Raw genomic sequence first — 15,256 nt, forward strand, 5'->3', positions numbered from 1 at the left:
TTCTATATTTTTAGGTCTCTCACTATCTTGAAATATTATTTTGTTCAAAGCTCTGGCGTCCAAAACGAGCTTAGTTGAACCATCTTTTTTGGGCACCACAACCAGTGGGTTGTTCTACACGCTAATTCCCCTTTCTATGATGTCCCATTTAAGCAATTTCTGAATCATATCTCTCACAGCTTCCTTATGTACTTCCACAACAGCTAACGGCTTTTGGAAGAAATGTGCATCCTCTTTCACAGTTATATAACATTCGTAATCGCGAACTAGTCCTGGCTGGTCAGAAAACACATCCTGTTGCCCTCTCAAAATTTGTTTTAGCTCATCCTTTTGTGTTTCTGTCAAATCATATAATCTCTGTACTTTATCGTTAATTCTTATTCGGATGTTTTCTACCTCAGAAATATCTACTTCCTTCCTTTCGCAATACTCGCTATACCCCACAATATCCTCATTCTTTCTGTAGTAACGTATAGGCATATCACTTTTCTCATCGGATTCATATTGCCTTTTACCAACAAAAGGAATAGCTACTGTTCTTCCCTGCACCACAACGACGGCTTCATTACGTCCAGAATTATGTTCACATAATATGCAAAAATCTGGTGATTTCTCAAGATGGGGAACAATCAAGAAGGGAGTGCCACAAGGTTCGGTCTTGGGTCCTCTGCTGTTCTTAATATATGTTAATGACTTGGCATTCTATATACACGAAGTTGCAAAGCTGGTACTTTCTGCCGATGATACAAGTATAACTGTCACACCTGACAGATAAGAATTAACTGGTGATATTGTAAACAATGTTTTTCAGAAAATCAGTAAGTGGTTCTCTGCAAATGGGCTCTCATTAAACATTGACAAAACAAAGTATATATTGTTCCACACAGTAAATGGAATGACCCCATTAATAAATATAGACTTCGATCAGAAATCGGTAGCTAAGGTAGAATATTCAAAATTTCTAGGTGTATGCAGTGATGAGGGGTTGAACTGGAAAAAACACACTGAGGATCTGCTGAAACGTTTGAGTTCAGCTACTCATGCTATTAGGGTCATTGCAAATTTTGGCGATATACATCTGAGTAAATTAGCTTACCACGCCTATTTTTATTCTCTTCTTTCATATGGCATCATATTCTGGGGTGACTCATCTTTGAGTAAAAGAGTGTTCATTGCACAAAAGTGTGTAACCAGAATAATTGCTGGAGCTCATCCAAGATCATTCTGCAGACACATATTTAAAGAGCTAGAAATCTTCACTGTAGCCTCACAATATAGATATTCACTTATGAAATTTGTTATTAACAATCCCAACGAATTCAAAAGTAATAGCACTGAACATGGCTACAACACTAGGAGAAAGGAAGATCTTCACTACTCAAGGTTAAATCTAACTTTGGCTCAGAAGGGGGTAAATTATGCTACCACAAAAGTCTTTGGTCACTTACCTAATAGCATCAAAAGTCTGACAGATAGCCATGTAGCATTTAAAAGGAAATTAAAAGAATTTCTTAATGGCAACTCCTTCTACTCATTAGATGAATTTTTGGATATAGTAAATGGGTAATTTCCCAATCTCCACAAAAAATTAAAAGTGTTGAGTGCCATGTAATATTTTGTCTAATGTAATATCTTGTATAGACACCTTCTGTTAACCTGACACGTTCCACATCCTTACAAAGTGTCTTATTCATGATCTATGGAACAAGTACTAATCTAATCTAATCTATTCCAAAATCCACTATTCCTTTGTCCTTTTGTAAGAAATCTGCTCCCACCAGAATTTCCACGCTTAAGCGACTTATTATCAGAAAATTCTGGTCCAGCTGTACATCACCGATCCCGTCAGGTAGCATAACTTCATGTTTAACTACATTCTTACTTTTCCCTGTGGCTACAATAATATTTATGTGATACAATGGCATTATAACCACATCCTTAGTAGCAGGGAGAGGATTCAAAAAATCCTGTGACACTGCACATAAATTGGAACCTCTATCCAGTAAACAAGGAACTTTCCCATTAAAAATAGTAACTTCTACTATAGGCGGTCCTGTAGTTTTCTCTCTGACTTCAGAATCAGGTTCGTCTAACAAATCTTGCACTACATCACATCTATTGAATCCTACACCTTCTGTGGAAATTACGCACGTATTTACGGAGTCTTCTTCCTCTTTAAATGTGGCAAATTTAATTAGTCTGTCCACTGCTGACAAATCAAAACACTACTCCAAACACTCTCCTTCTTTAATAATAATATTGTATTCTGCAACCCTTCCTATCGTGTTGTCAGAACTATAAAAATAAGCCCCTGCTTCCTCCACCTCCGTTCCTTCTTCGCCACTATCAGGTACTACTACATCTAATCTATGTAAAACTTCTTCTGCCCTTCTATATGCTTCCTCAGGTACCTCCTACACCGTTTCCCCTATTATGGTGCTAATTCCACAGTTCACTGGAAGCTCCTCATCTACATTGCAGTGAATCTCACACTAACATCCTGTTCTGAATCGTTATTTTCTAATAGCTGTTCCTCATTAATGTGGTTCCTGTAATCGCTGTTATGACCTTTTCTTTCGCAAAAATCTACTAAACTTCACTGAAAAACGCATATTTTAACAGTGCCCCTCTCCTCTGCAACATCCGTTTCTACTACACCAACCCCAAGATGTGCAGTTGGTGGCTGCCTTATAAAAGGTTTTGCTGCAGCAGCCTGCAAACGCCAGCATAATTACAGATGGTGGTGGTGGTAGTTAGTGTTTAACGTCCCGTCGACAACGAGGTCATTAGAGACGGAGCGCAAGCTCGGGTTAGGGAAGGATTGGGAAGGAAATCGGCCGTGCCCTTTCAAAGGAACAATCCCGGCATTTGCCTGAAACGATTTAGGGAAATCACGGAAAACCTAAATCAGGATGGCCGGAGACAGGATTGAACCGTCGTCCTCCCGAATGTGCGTCCAGTGTGCTACCACTGCGCCACATCGCTCGGTGTAATTACAGACTGCCATTGGTTTTCTCTGTCTCCTACACTGTCATTGCCGAGTCCAGTGTGCTACCACTGCGCCACATCGCTCGGTGTAATTACAGACTGCCATTGGTTTTCCCTATCTCCTACACTGTCATTGCCACTGACATTTCTTTCGGCTGTCTGTCTATGTCACTCCGACCAGTCAGCGGACTGCTGTTGTCTATATTCAACGTTTCGATCTCTGTCATTATGTCTACTTCCAACAGGACCCCCTGCCCTCGGTACCTGCCTCTGTAATTACTGGATCTTTGCACCCCTATTCGACTTACACGTGCCTCCACTCTGTTTTCATTATTCTTAATGGGAGGCCTATAATCCTTCCTAGCATTCTCCTCCTCCTTTGGAAGATTTTCTACCTTCTCAAGATATTTTTCACCTGACCAAAACTTGTTTAAAACTTCCATCTGCTTTCGTTTGCTCCAATAGTCCTCAAAAAATGCCTATTTCCTCTATCTTGACATATTTGTCTACTGTCCAATTTCCCCACACTGTAGTTTCACCCATCAAATGTGATGCTATGAAGCCAAATTTTTGCTTATCATTCCATGATTTGGGCAAAAGTCCTCAAAATCACTCCAAAATTCTTTAGGATGTACATTTTTACTTGGATCAAATCACAAAAACTGCTGATGTGTCACATATACAATTTCTGAGGATTCTACAACACCATTGGATATTACATAGTCACTACTGTTTTTAACACTTGTGCTACTCTTTTTAGTCTACCATCATGGTTACGCAGTTGTTCACCTACAGTTCTACTAAACTGGGTTATGTTAATTTCCAGGTTAGTAAATTTAGCAGCCAATTGCACACAAAATTTCTCACACACATCATTTCCTTCCTTGCTTTGTTTTCCCATTACAGTGTGACTATCCTCACATTGTTTTTCCACATTATTTACTTGTTCCTCCATTTTATTTAAATCTACATGTACTTGTTCCCCTAGCTGTTTGATGTCACCAGCAAGTTGCTTAATCTGAGATGTCAATTCATTTTTTACTGTTACAACAGCATTATTATATTCTTGTTTTACTTTACTAATTTCACTTTTTACACTTTCACTAAACAAAGTCATATCGTTTTTCATGAATCTCTTAATTAAGAAATTTTGTTTTGCATTCTGGATTCCATTTCTACTGACATTTTAGTAAATCCATGATTAACTTCAGAAGCCAATCCATCAGCTGCAATATGCAACCCATTTATTTCAGTGTTCAACCCTTTTATCTCAGAACTTGAAGAATTCCTTATGTCAGAATGCATTTCCTTCATTTTAGTGTTAATATCACAGCTTAATGAAATTTTAATTTCAGAACGCAAGCCAATCATTTTGATATTCATATCCCCCACATGTTTCAAAATATCTTCTAACATTGCTGAAACAATATCTTTCTGCTCACAAGCAACTGAAAATGGTTCCTGTTTTACGTCTGTAATAGTAACAGGTGTAAACTTAACATTAACCTCAGATACTGCTTCAATTCCTCCTGAATAGGAATAGATGTGGAGTTTTCAACGTTCGATTCACTTTTTAGTCTTTGAACACAATACAGTGTAAACTTGACATCAGTTTCCACTGTGTTCTGCTCATTGTCTGTCCCTTAATTAGCATGCATCGAATTTGGCAAGCCTCTATCATTTCCTTGTGATGCATCAGAACTAAATTCACCAGCCACTGAATCATCTACATGTATTACTTTCATCAAATCTACCCCCACATTCTCGTCTACTATAGCAGGGTTATTATTTTCTGCCTTGTTCACGAGTTTCTTTCCACACACACACGCCAAACGAAGTAGACTACAACGTAGCTTTTCTCGATCATCGTCAGCACAGCGAGATGTTACAGAGGGTCCGTTCGCCAATCTCTGCCCCCACAGATGTAGTTTCTGGGTCCACACTCCATCCACTGCCGCCAACTGCCGCAGTGCTGGCTGCTGCTGCTCTTTGTCACGCGCTGTTCAGCTGTTGCCGACGTCGTCAGCCGCCTTCTCCACCGGTTGTTCTAGCCACTAAATCTTCCACTTCGCTATTGCTGTCCTTTCTGAATCATCTTCCCCTGATCATATGGTTCCTCTGTCGTTCTATCAAAGTTTATTTATCCACTTGTGGGTCGTTCCTTTTCGGGTTAGCTGCACTGCTGCTTTTGAAGTTTGCACTCATTTGAACTTCACATTTCCCAGAGGGACGGTCGTCTACGTTGTTGTTAATGCTATCGTTCAGTCCACCTACCTCGATAGGATTCTTGCCGATGTTCCTTCACTGTGTGGTAGCAGATACTTGCTAGGCAGTGTAAAACAGCGTTGATGAAACAACTACCTAACACCTACCACCCTCTAGTTAAAGGACAGTTCATGAAAGTCCATGATTAAAAACTCGGGCGTTCGGAATATTCAGTCTACTTGCAGAAAGTAGATTAATTCTGTTTTTTATTTATATATAGGCCTGACGGGATGACGTGTACTACATCTGATGGTCACCTGATATCACTTAACATCTGCCTTGTTACAAGACTCCTATAGAGACAGAGGAGGAGCTGCTGGTATGAGATCCAGCTGTGCAGTAGAAACTAAGAGACAGCAGGTGGGATAGAGAGTGTGTACTGGAACATGCTTCGTACATACAATGTCTGTAACAACGTTGGTGGTCGCCACATCAAGGTGCCATTGTAATGCACCAGTACTGATGTGTATGTACTGTATGCTGGGTTCTTTTTTGCTTTGGATTAATGTTAATGCGTAATAATTATGTGGCTAAGTGATAAATGAATGTTTTCTTTCGAATTGTTACCTAATAATTGTACTGGATCACTCCTAACTCAATTCCTCAACAGAAGTGGATGAGTTATACATCTGAATTGAAACTGTCATATAATGGAAATAGTATGTTTCCAAGGGTTAATTCTAGTGTCCGATTCCACTCATCAGCTTTGAGTGATGATGTCATATCTAAGGTGGAGACGATACATAGGGGCAATCTTTGAAAGCAACTGGTCATATTCATAAACAAACGAATGTAGCATTAGATAAAATTACAAACAAGGTTCACATGATTAATTACTTAGCCACAAATTACACCAACAAGAATTAAAGGTAACGAAAATAAATAAGAACAGAAAAAGAGAAGTATATATGTCTGAAATAAAGTAATATCGTAATTTATACGAGTAAGAAAAGCACAAACAATTTTTAAATCCAGTACAGTATAGCACATGATGAAGTCATAACTTTTAATACTAATTGTTAAATCTAACAGGACCAATAAGCAACTAACAAACACTGACAAAAAGTAGAGTCTAACAAATACTGGAATCGATAACCGTAACTGACCTATATAGGTTAATTCTAGTTACCGATTCCAACCATTTCACTGTTTATCATTGAGGTCGTTTTAACATCGAGTGTGTGCAATAAAGTCTTACAAGATTTCTGCATACAGTATTGCCCTCTTCATTGCTATGAAAAAGAGAAAAATTTGGAAGCTGTACCTACAATATTTATTAGTTTTTTTAGTAGTTTTGAGATCGATAAGAGATCTAGAAATCCTACAAAAACAGATTTAATGCAAAAATGTCCAAAATTATGAACCATCGAATAGTTCGTGTCAGTAATTAGTATTGACCTCCTATATTTGTCAATTCAAATCGAATGGCTGGAATCGGTAACTAGAATTGACATATATAGGAGGTCAATTCTAGTTATCGACTGCAGCCATTCGATGATTTTTTTCATCACTTGTGTGCAATGAAGTATTTGTTGTCATTCGTTTCATTTTCCCGTTTTTCTGATACATTTTAGTTTCTCTCCACCCAAAACCGCAACTTTCCTGCGCTTCTCCTGTTGGATTCAATAATTAATAGTAAAATTAACACTATGGTGTAACGGTATGACTTCATCATGTGTTTTACTGTAATGCAATTTAGAGGTTCTCTGTGCTTTTCTAGTCGAGAATAATTACGAGAATACTTCTTGCCAGACATGAAAATTTGTTTTCAATTCTTGTTCTTAATTATTTTCGGTACCTTCCTTTCGCTTCGATATAAATCATGACTAAGTAAATAACTGAGTGAATGTGATTGTAATTTTATCATATGCTACATTCATTTAATTACAGTATGATACATTGCTTTCATTAATTGCCTATACGCAGTATCTTTGCCTTATGTATGATGTCACTGCTCAGATCTAACGAGTGGAATCGGACACGCAGAATTTACCACATTTCCAGACATCGGTTCCTATTCAAAATATTATGTACTCACTGCCCTCTGCATGTCCTAGAAGTTTGTAGCAGAAATTTCCTAACACCCTGTAGACTATGGCCATGACCTTGCTGCAGTGGATACACCGATTCACATCAGATCACCGAAGTTAAGCGCTGTCGGGCGTGGCCGGCACTTGGGAGGGCGACCATCCAGGCCACCATGAGCTGTTGCCATTTTTCGAGGTGCACTCAGCCTGGTGATGCCAACTTAGCAGCTACTCGACCGAATAGTAGCGGCTCCGGTCAAAGAAAAAAAACCATCAGAACCACTGGGAGAGCGGTGTGCTGACCACACGCCCCTCCTATCCGCATCCTCAGCTGAGGATGACACGGCGGTTGGATGGTCCCGATGGGCCACTTGTGGCCTGCAGACGGAGTGTTGTAGACTATGAATCCCCATTTAGAATTCAGTGTAAATTGAATAAATGGGAATTTAAAATCCCCAGACACTCAGCAGTAAAGTAAAAGAAACCTTCTTGGCCACTCCTATTACTTGTTATTGTATATCGATTTCAAAACAAATGTAAAACTTTTAAAATATTATCTATAACTTTGCACAATTAACATATTACATAATTGAAATATTTTACATGTCTTCATGAAATCCTTCTCCAGGACAGTAAACATCGCTTAGCTTGTGACAGTTATTATTTAGCTAGGTACTCCTTTGGACATCAGCATCAGTGTCGAAAACTGCGAAACCTTTTAACTTCTTCCTTTTGTCAGGAGTCGGAATATCGTTATCAGTCGTTCATGTAGTGAAATTACTCTCCTCATACAAGTATTTTGCGGTGTTATATGAGGAATTACAGGTCTCAAAAGACAACTATAATAATCCATGTCCATTTGGAAATAATTTCGCCAGTCATCAGGTTCGCTGTGTAACTCTTGAAGTAAATTAATGTATGTATACTGCCGTTCATTTAAACCATTCTTTCCTCTTCCGATACACTGTTAGCATTCTTTAAGTATAGTTGTGAAAACAGCAGAATTACCTGCATTACGAGTTGAGCCGGATTCACATACACGCAATAAAAGTACCAGCACAGCTAGTGGCATACTGCAGTTGCAGGTGTGGGCTACCAGTTTTTAATGGCGCAGCTTAAGAGATGGAATTTATGTCATACCATAAAAAGTTCAACTTTGTTGTACTTTGTTGGGCCACTTTCCTTCCATTGCTGCCCCCTGGTGGCAGTATTTCAGAACACGAGCATCCTGTCACGGTACCTTGGAGTAATTGCTGTTGTACTCCATTCGATTTCAGCATGTTTTCATTTTATCACTGAAAAGAATAAAAAATGTTGGGCAGGTACACTTTCGCAACTTTTGGAAAGACAAGAACAGTAATCTATGTTTCATTTTCTGCAGCTGTATATGAGTGTGTATGTGAAATAAATAATCATAATACATGTAACCAAAAAGGCGAGTAGTATCAACTTTGTGACACCAATCGTTGAATGAATTGTGGATTATATGCAGGATATAGCTCCTGAGTGTGATGTAGCAGCTATTAAACTAAAAATTAGTCATTCGAAATGCCTATATCAACGAATACAATAAAATTTTAAAGTCTTGGAAGAGTGGCGTGCCTGCAGATGATATTTACTCGGCAGCTGTTGGTTAGTTTGCAATGCAGACAGCAGTTTCGGCTCCGAGTGTTATTTCTTTTATAAATGTGTTTGTGGCCCCTGATTTCTCTGGATGCAGAATCTATTTTCGGATCCAACGTTTGGTTTTCGTCTTCTTTATTCGTATCTCTTGTCTAATACCATAACCTTCACACGCTCATATGATTTCAGGTGACATCATATTGAAAGCTGTGTAACTACGTAGAATTTGTGGCGTCCTGTGTGAAAGGCAGCTGACGATGCCACTACAGAGAGCCACAAACTATGGCGCTACATTAGTTGCATGTGTGAACCGGGCTTTAACTCCTGGATGTCCTTTGTTAAACGGTAGCCACTGAAAGTTTTTTCCTGTACCAACAAATGGCAGGCCAGCAGTAGATTTGCACTTTACCGTTTGGTCGAACGAGATTCGCGATGATTTATTGCATGCACAGACTCCGGTAGAGATAGATCCTTACGTGTGGAAATGCCAATGTGAATCGACCTAAGTATTTTTATAATCGATGTGTGACTATTATCTCTGCACAGAATGACATACGTAGGCAACATATATATTCTGCGGGTTCCAAAATCAATGCGAAATACAGCGTAATGGCAGCTTATGAAAAGAGGAACTCTGAAATGTTTTTTAAAGTAAATGCATTGTAATATGTCACCTTAAATGAATTGTCACCGTACTGGAGTGTTTATGCCACTGTTAGAGTAATCTCCACAACTTCGCAGTGCCAATAAAGCATGGAAATACCGTTAAGCTTTTCGATAATTGTGACTCACAAGCGGAAAAAGTCTTACACGGTATTACACAGAATGATAACACAACTAATTAGTTCTCGCTACGTGAGTCCATCAGCATGAAATGCATCGCATCATGTCGGAATTTGAAATGGGCGGCAACTGGAATGGCGGCTGATCACGTGAGGTGATGTTGGCGTCATGTTAGCGCCCCTGGCGGCAAACAGCCTAGATCGGTCATTGAGGAAGGCGCCATTTTCCCTATTCTGCTTCATGGTTCAACATGAGTGATTATTCAGCGGTTGCGCCGCCATCAAATTTCAGTCAAAGTTCAGCTTTTGCTGCCGCCCTTCAACGTGCGAGACAGGTACGAATTCAATATAAAAATAAGCAGTAAATGAATTATAATAACTATGTTTTTCGTTCGATCTTGTCGTTTAAAATGGGTACCAAGTGTGGCTGAGCGCCATGCTTTTGTGTTGCATTGTTTGCTTGAGTGTTATCGTAATTATTATGTTTTTCTGTGTTTTAAATCGTCTTTTGCCATAATCGTCTAGGAGTGGCGTGCAGTAATAATTATATTAATACTTATTCGTGTCGCTTCAGCTGGAATGGCCGGCCTTGGAATTTGTAATGGAGGACAGCCACCTTAAGGATGAGTGTAATTTGTCGAATGTGATGTAAGGAGTAGTGGTTCGGATTGTAAGTAGGGTTCACAGTTTGCAAGTGTATCACTTCTATGTATTTCGGCCGTCACCGGCCATCTTTCAGGTCTACTCGAGCAAAATCGATATTTTTTGCGTAGTCCTTACCGCGGCGCGAATACAGCAGAGCCATGGCCCTGCAGTACACGACGCTGAATAGTGTGTTAATGTACACTGACAAATTTCACTGTGATAAATAGCATTTTTAAGACTTGTTCGGATATTCATGTACTTCCGTTACACTGAAGATAAATGTAAGCTGTACCTTTGACTTGTGGAGGACTTGCACTAAATTCCGGCTCACAATGGAAAATGCGCTTCAGGTATATTACTTGCTTAGGTTGGTGTTGACGCGTAGTTTCTAATTGTTACAAATAACTAATACTACAGGGAATGGCTGATAGGGGGCGTTGCAAGTCTGCACCCAATCAGCTTACTAAAATTTACCTGAAAGTAATGTGAAGTTTTCATAGACTACATAGTCATTTGTGTGTTCCTGGTGATTTGTATTAGTTGTTTTCACATTTGAGCGTGTGTAACTAAGCATGGTAATCTTCGTGTATTTGAATGTGTAACAATGAGCTATGGTATTGCACTTCTTATTATATGTGCTGAATGACAGATTGAAATCTGCATGCTATCTCCAAATGTTACTGTTGAATTAAATGATTCCAGTCCCTAAAGTCGTTTCTTTAGTTAGGAGACTGATTAGCTTAATAATTTATTAAGAGATTAACCAGGCTGCATCATTTTTAGATGTAAACATGTCAGATATCCAGTTGTTTTGTTTTGATGTTTATAAGTGTTTAGTTTTCAACCTACTTTTATTATGGTCCTGGAGAGCGGATGTGCTTTCACATTTGTTATATTTTGTATATTTTTGTTGTAAGATGTCTAATTTTCTTAGTTTCTTATTTGGATGCTCAGTTGTAGGTGGCTGTTTAAGCAGTTGTTTCGTGTATGCTCTGAAGTGTAGAAGTGTTCTGGTGTTAGTTAAGACGTGGATAACTGAATGTAGACATTTTCCTCTCTGCAGAGCGTCTTTTTGCAGTTTACTTATAGTATTGACTACTATTTACACAATGTAACAAACTAGTTTGCATTGGTTAAAGGTTTGCATGGAAATGAATGGTTTGAAAGTTATCAACACACAGGTTGATCCTGACCGACAGAAATCGTCAGTAAGCATTGTCTCTTAAGAAACTGTTCAACAGTATATAATATTGAGGATGGTAGTGTAGTTGTGAAATCTTTGACTGCTGTAGATAGTGAAATTTTCATGCTCCGCCACTCCACAGATGCTGTTTGAGGTAGTGTCTGCTCTTGTTTCCCTTCAGTGCTAATGCTGAGTTAACTTGGGTGTCCTTGCTGATCCTTGAACTTCACCACTCGGGTACTTCAGTGCTGTGATGAGCTCAAGCTCACAGTGCCTGCACCATATCTCAATAGTTCTGACCACTAGTTGTGTTTTGGTCGGTTTATTGTTGTGATCGTGTGTTGCGTCATTAAGTTTTGATTTACATCTGTTTGTTACTCAGGATTTGTCTGTTTTTCATTTCCTATAAAGAAAATTAGGCATCATGGTTACACATGAAGAGATAATGGATATATGAACGAGTGTGACAGTCTGTATGTATTATTTGATGTTGACATGAGTGGTAACTCATCCATAGGTTCTGAAAGTTGCAATCCTAAATTGCCTGCATCAGCAGGTGTGGTGTAGCACTCCTGTCTCAAGTTTCAACAAGTGTAATTAATAATTCTTGTGAATATGAAGACTCAAAAACTGATATAACTTTTAGAATGGAACACCAAATCTTGTTTAATTTACTGAAGGAAAAGCCATCTTTACATCTGTGCATTTGTAACAATTGTGAATTTGCAGCTTAGCTTTGAACTCAGAAATTGTTTGCCTCAGTGGTGGCATATCTGTGAAGAGACTTTGTGGAAAGCACTCTAGTGCAAAAGATGAGGGAGGGCTCTTGGATAACAACAGCCTGGGTAGAAAAATATACACAGGCTCCTATGCTGTCTGAAATAGCCTATTAGGTGATTGTCACAGTTCTCAGCTGCTACTGTAGCAAGCATGTTTGCAGGAGCCAAAGGGTAAAGAATTTTTCTGAATTGACAAAGTGCATTTAAGTGTGCTGCAAACCTGGAGTTTATGCTGCGTTACAGGTAACTTCATTAGAACCTTTATTTGGTATTTACATTTGTTGGCTTCGCCAACTCGCAGTTTGCCACCTTCCAATCTGACCTAGACCTTGGGCTGCTGTTCAAATTAGTCTGCCAACACAACCAAGATTTGGGGGGTTTGCAATATTACACTCTACCAACTGATTTTAATAATTTTGCATTTGAAGTGAATGACTTTCAAACTGTGGTAAGCATATGACAGGGTGCAAATTATTTGAGGGGAATTGAAAGGCTTAGTGAAGTTTGCGATACTGCCATAATGGCTTGACCACGGATGATGCTGTTGGCACTCTTTTTTTTAAGAAGTTTGTGGTGGTGGTATGCAGTGTAGTCAGGTATCTTGTTACCGTGGAAGGGGGCATTTTGTTTAATGTGATGATTTGTGTACATTGCACATTGTGTAGTTGTTACCATATGTGATGGAAACCCATAGTTTCAAAATGTGACCTGATATTTTCAAATTTTAATGTTTAAAGGTGTTAACATCCTAGGTTCCAAGTAATTTGATTTTTAGAATATGTTTGACTGTGCCATGTATGTCTGTATTTATGCTATGCCTTACATACAAATTACGTGGTGACAAGCTTTTTGATGGCTTTGCCTGCATACCCATGGTCTTTGACCTGAAAATGTGTGGTTGACACATTGAACATCGTTAGGGAGGCAGATTGTGCTTAATACTCTTTAAAGTATTCAGCTGACTGAGCACAGGAAAGAAACAATGAGATTGTTTTTGGATGTTTATATGTGTTACTACTTCTCATCTCATACCCAGCAGTAATAGGGCTCCCACAGTATTTGTATGCAAATAATGAGTGTCACATTTACACTATTTTTTTTAATCGCTCCAGGTGTTCCACTTATACTTCAGTCATGTCTTTTCACTGCAGACCCTCAGCGTTAGGGGTGTCTGTTTCAGCACACTACTCGCATTTGGGAGGACAACAGTTAGTTCTCTGCAATTTCTCTAAATAGTTCCAGGCAAACAGAATGGTTCCTTTGAAAGTGCACAGCCAGTTTACTTCCCCACCCATAACACAATTCAAGCCTGTGCTCCGTCTCTAGTGACCAAGCTGTCGATGGGACATCAAACCCAGTCTCCATTCCTTTTCCCATCTGAACAAGCCTCTGTAGTCTCACCAGTGCTGACCGACTGCAGTGTCACACTCGGCTGATACATCTGTCACTGGATGCGGGTATGCAGGGGCATGTGGTTAGTCTACCACGCCCCTGTTTTCATTTCTTGTGACTGGAGCCACCACTTTTCACTGAAGTAGCTCCTCAGTTGGCCTCACAAGGACGAAGTGCACCCTGCTTGCTGCCCACCACATCCAGTCTGTCACCCATCCAAGTGCCAGCCAAGCCTGACAGCACTTACCTGATCTGAAGGGAGCTGGTGTTAACCACTGTGGCCAGGCAATTGGCAGTAAAATGTTTAGTGACCCTGGAAGTATAATTTGGCATTGATATCTTCAATTATCAAATATTTTTTCATATCATGTCGTCCCACCCTCGCCATCATGCTGTGGGATGGTTGGGATATATTACCCCCAAAATATATTTACAGAAATAATTATTCAAATATTGATTCAAGTATATACAAAATTTCATTGCTTAACTCTAGAACTGGAGCAATTTAACTTCCACAAGTACAGTGATGGTAGGTGATTCTTACTCCCAAAGAAGCCATTATAATTGGGTGCATGGTATAGGAATCCATAGAAGATTAACAAACATGCATCAAAATACTTGGCGGAGATTTGTTCATTATGTAATACAGTTCTGAATTTACGTTGTGCTTTATTTATAATTGTCAAACATGGGGCGAAGAAAAAAATATTACATTTTTTAACCTATATGCTATACATTGATAGAAGTGCCGTTACAGTGAACAGCATTGTTGCTTTCTTTAAACTGCAAAGCACACAATGCTGTTGGTGGTACCAGAGGTATGTGACTGAAAACAAGGCATCTGTAAAGCTACAGCAACAATGAAGTTGCTTTACATGATTGGAGATGCAAGAAGCAGCTATTCCAAATTAATTTTTGTCATGGCACCTTTTCATGTACAGATTGCAGGGGCAATGCTGTGCCCAGGCCATTAAAATGTTACACTTGACATATGTGTTTAAAGTTGGTAGCGTAACAGGTTAATAAGTGAAGTACAAGAAGCACGAGGTGTTGGATGGGGGGAGGGGTCATGAACCAAGCACAGTGTGGTTATCTCTGGCGGTCGTGATGTCAAAGCTCGCATGTTTGCCGGCCTCCTTTGCTGTGAATATAAACTATGTGCATTGTGTATGGTTTCTACCGTGTTCTTGTGTTGTACTGTGCTATGTTTCACTGTGTTTTAGAAAATTACACTGAAAAAAATTAGTTGGCCCAGTGACAATCCTTTGCGTCAAGGTGTGCTGCTATACAGCGCAGCACCGAAGTTGCTACGGAGAACTTGTGAGCTGTAAGAGCAGGAGGAAGAATATGCAAGTATTCATGGACAGCTATCAGTTCCTGCTGACAAAGTTGTGGAACAAACATCAAAAGATCTTGGAATTAGTGCAAAAACAGTAGTAAGCAAGGGAATGTTATTGTAAAAGTAAAAAATATGTAGATGTGAGCTGTAATGATTCAGAGCCGTCCTGATCAGATAATATATTTTTAGCGAGCCCTGGAAAGTAGGAAAGGCAGCCTCGCCCTGTCACAGGC

General features: G+C 39.3%; 1 protein-coding gene across 7 annotated transcripts in view; it reads left to right on the forward strand.

The window, feature by feature from the left end:
• Window positions 1–9,876: 9,876 nt before the first annotated feature.
• Window positions 9,877–15,256, forward strand: part of LOC124619247 (far upstream element-binding protein 1) — a 77,794-nt gene continuing 72,414 nt past the window's right edge. For all 7 annotated transcript variants that reach the window (XM_047145494.1, XM_047145497.1, XM_047145498.1 and 4 more), the window contains exon 1: window positions 9,877–10,020. In XM_047145494.1, coding sequence (XP_047001450.1) covers window positions 9,937–10,020 — 84 coding nt within the window. In that variant the 5' untranslated portion in view covers window positions 9,877–9,936. The remainder of the gene's footprint in view (window positions 10,021–15,256) is intronic.

This window comes from Schistocerca americana, chromosome 6, assembly GCF_021461395.2.
Source record: "Schistocerca americana isolate TAMUIC-IGC-003095 chromosome 6, iqSchAmer2.1, whole genome shotgun sequence".
NCBI classification, from domain to species: domain Eukaryota; kingdom Metazoa; phylum Arthropoda; class Insecta; order Orthoptera; family Acrididae; genus Schistocerca; species Schistocerca americana.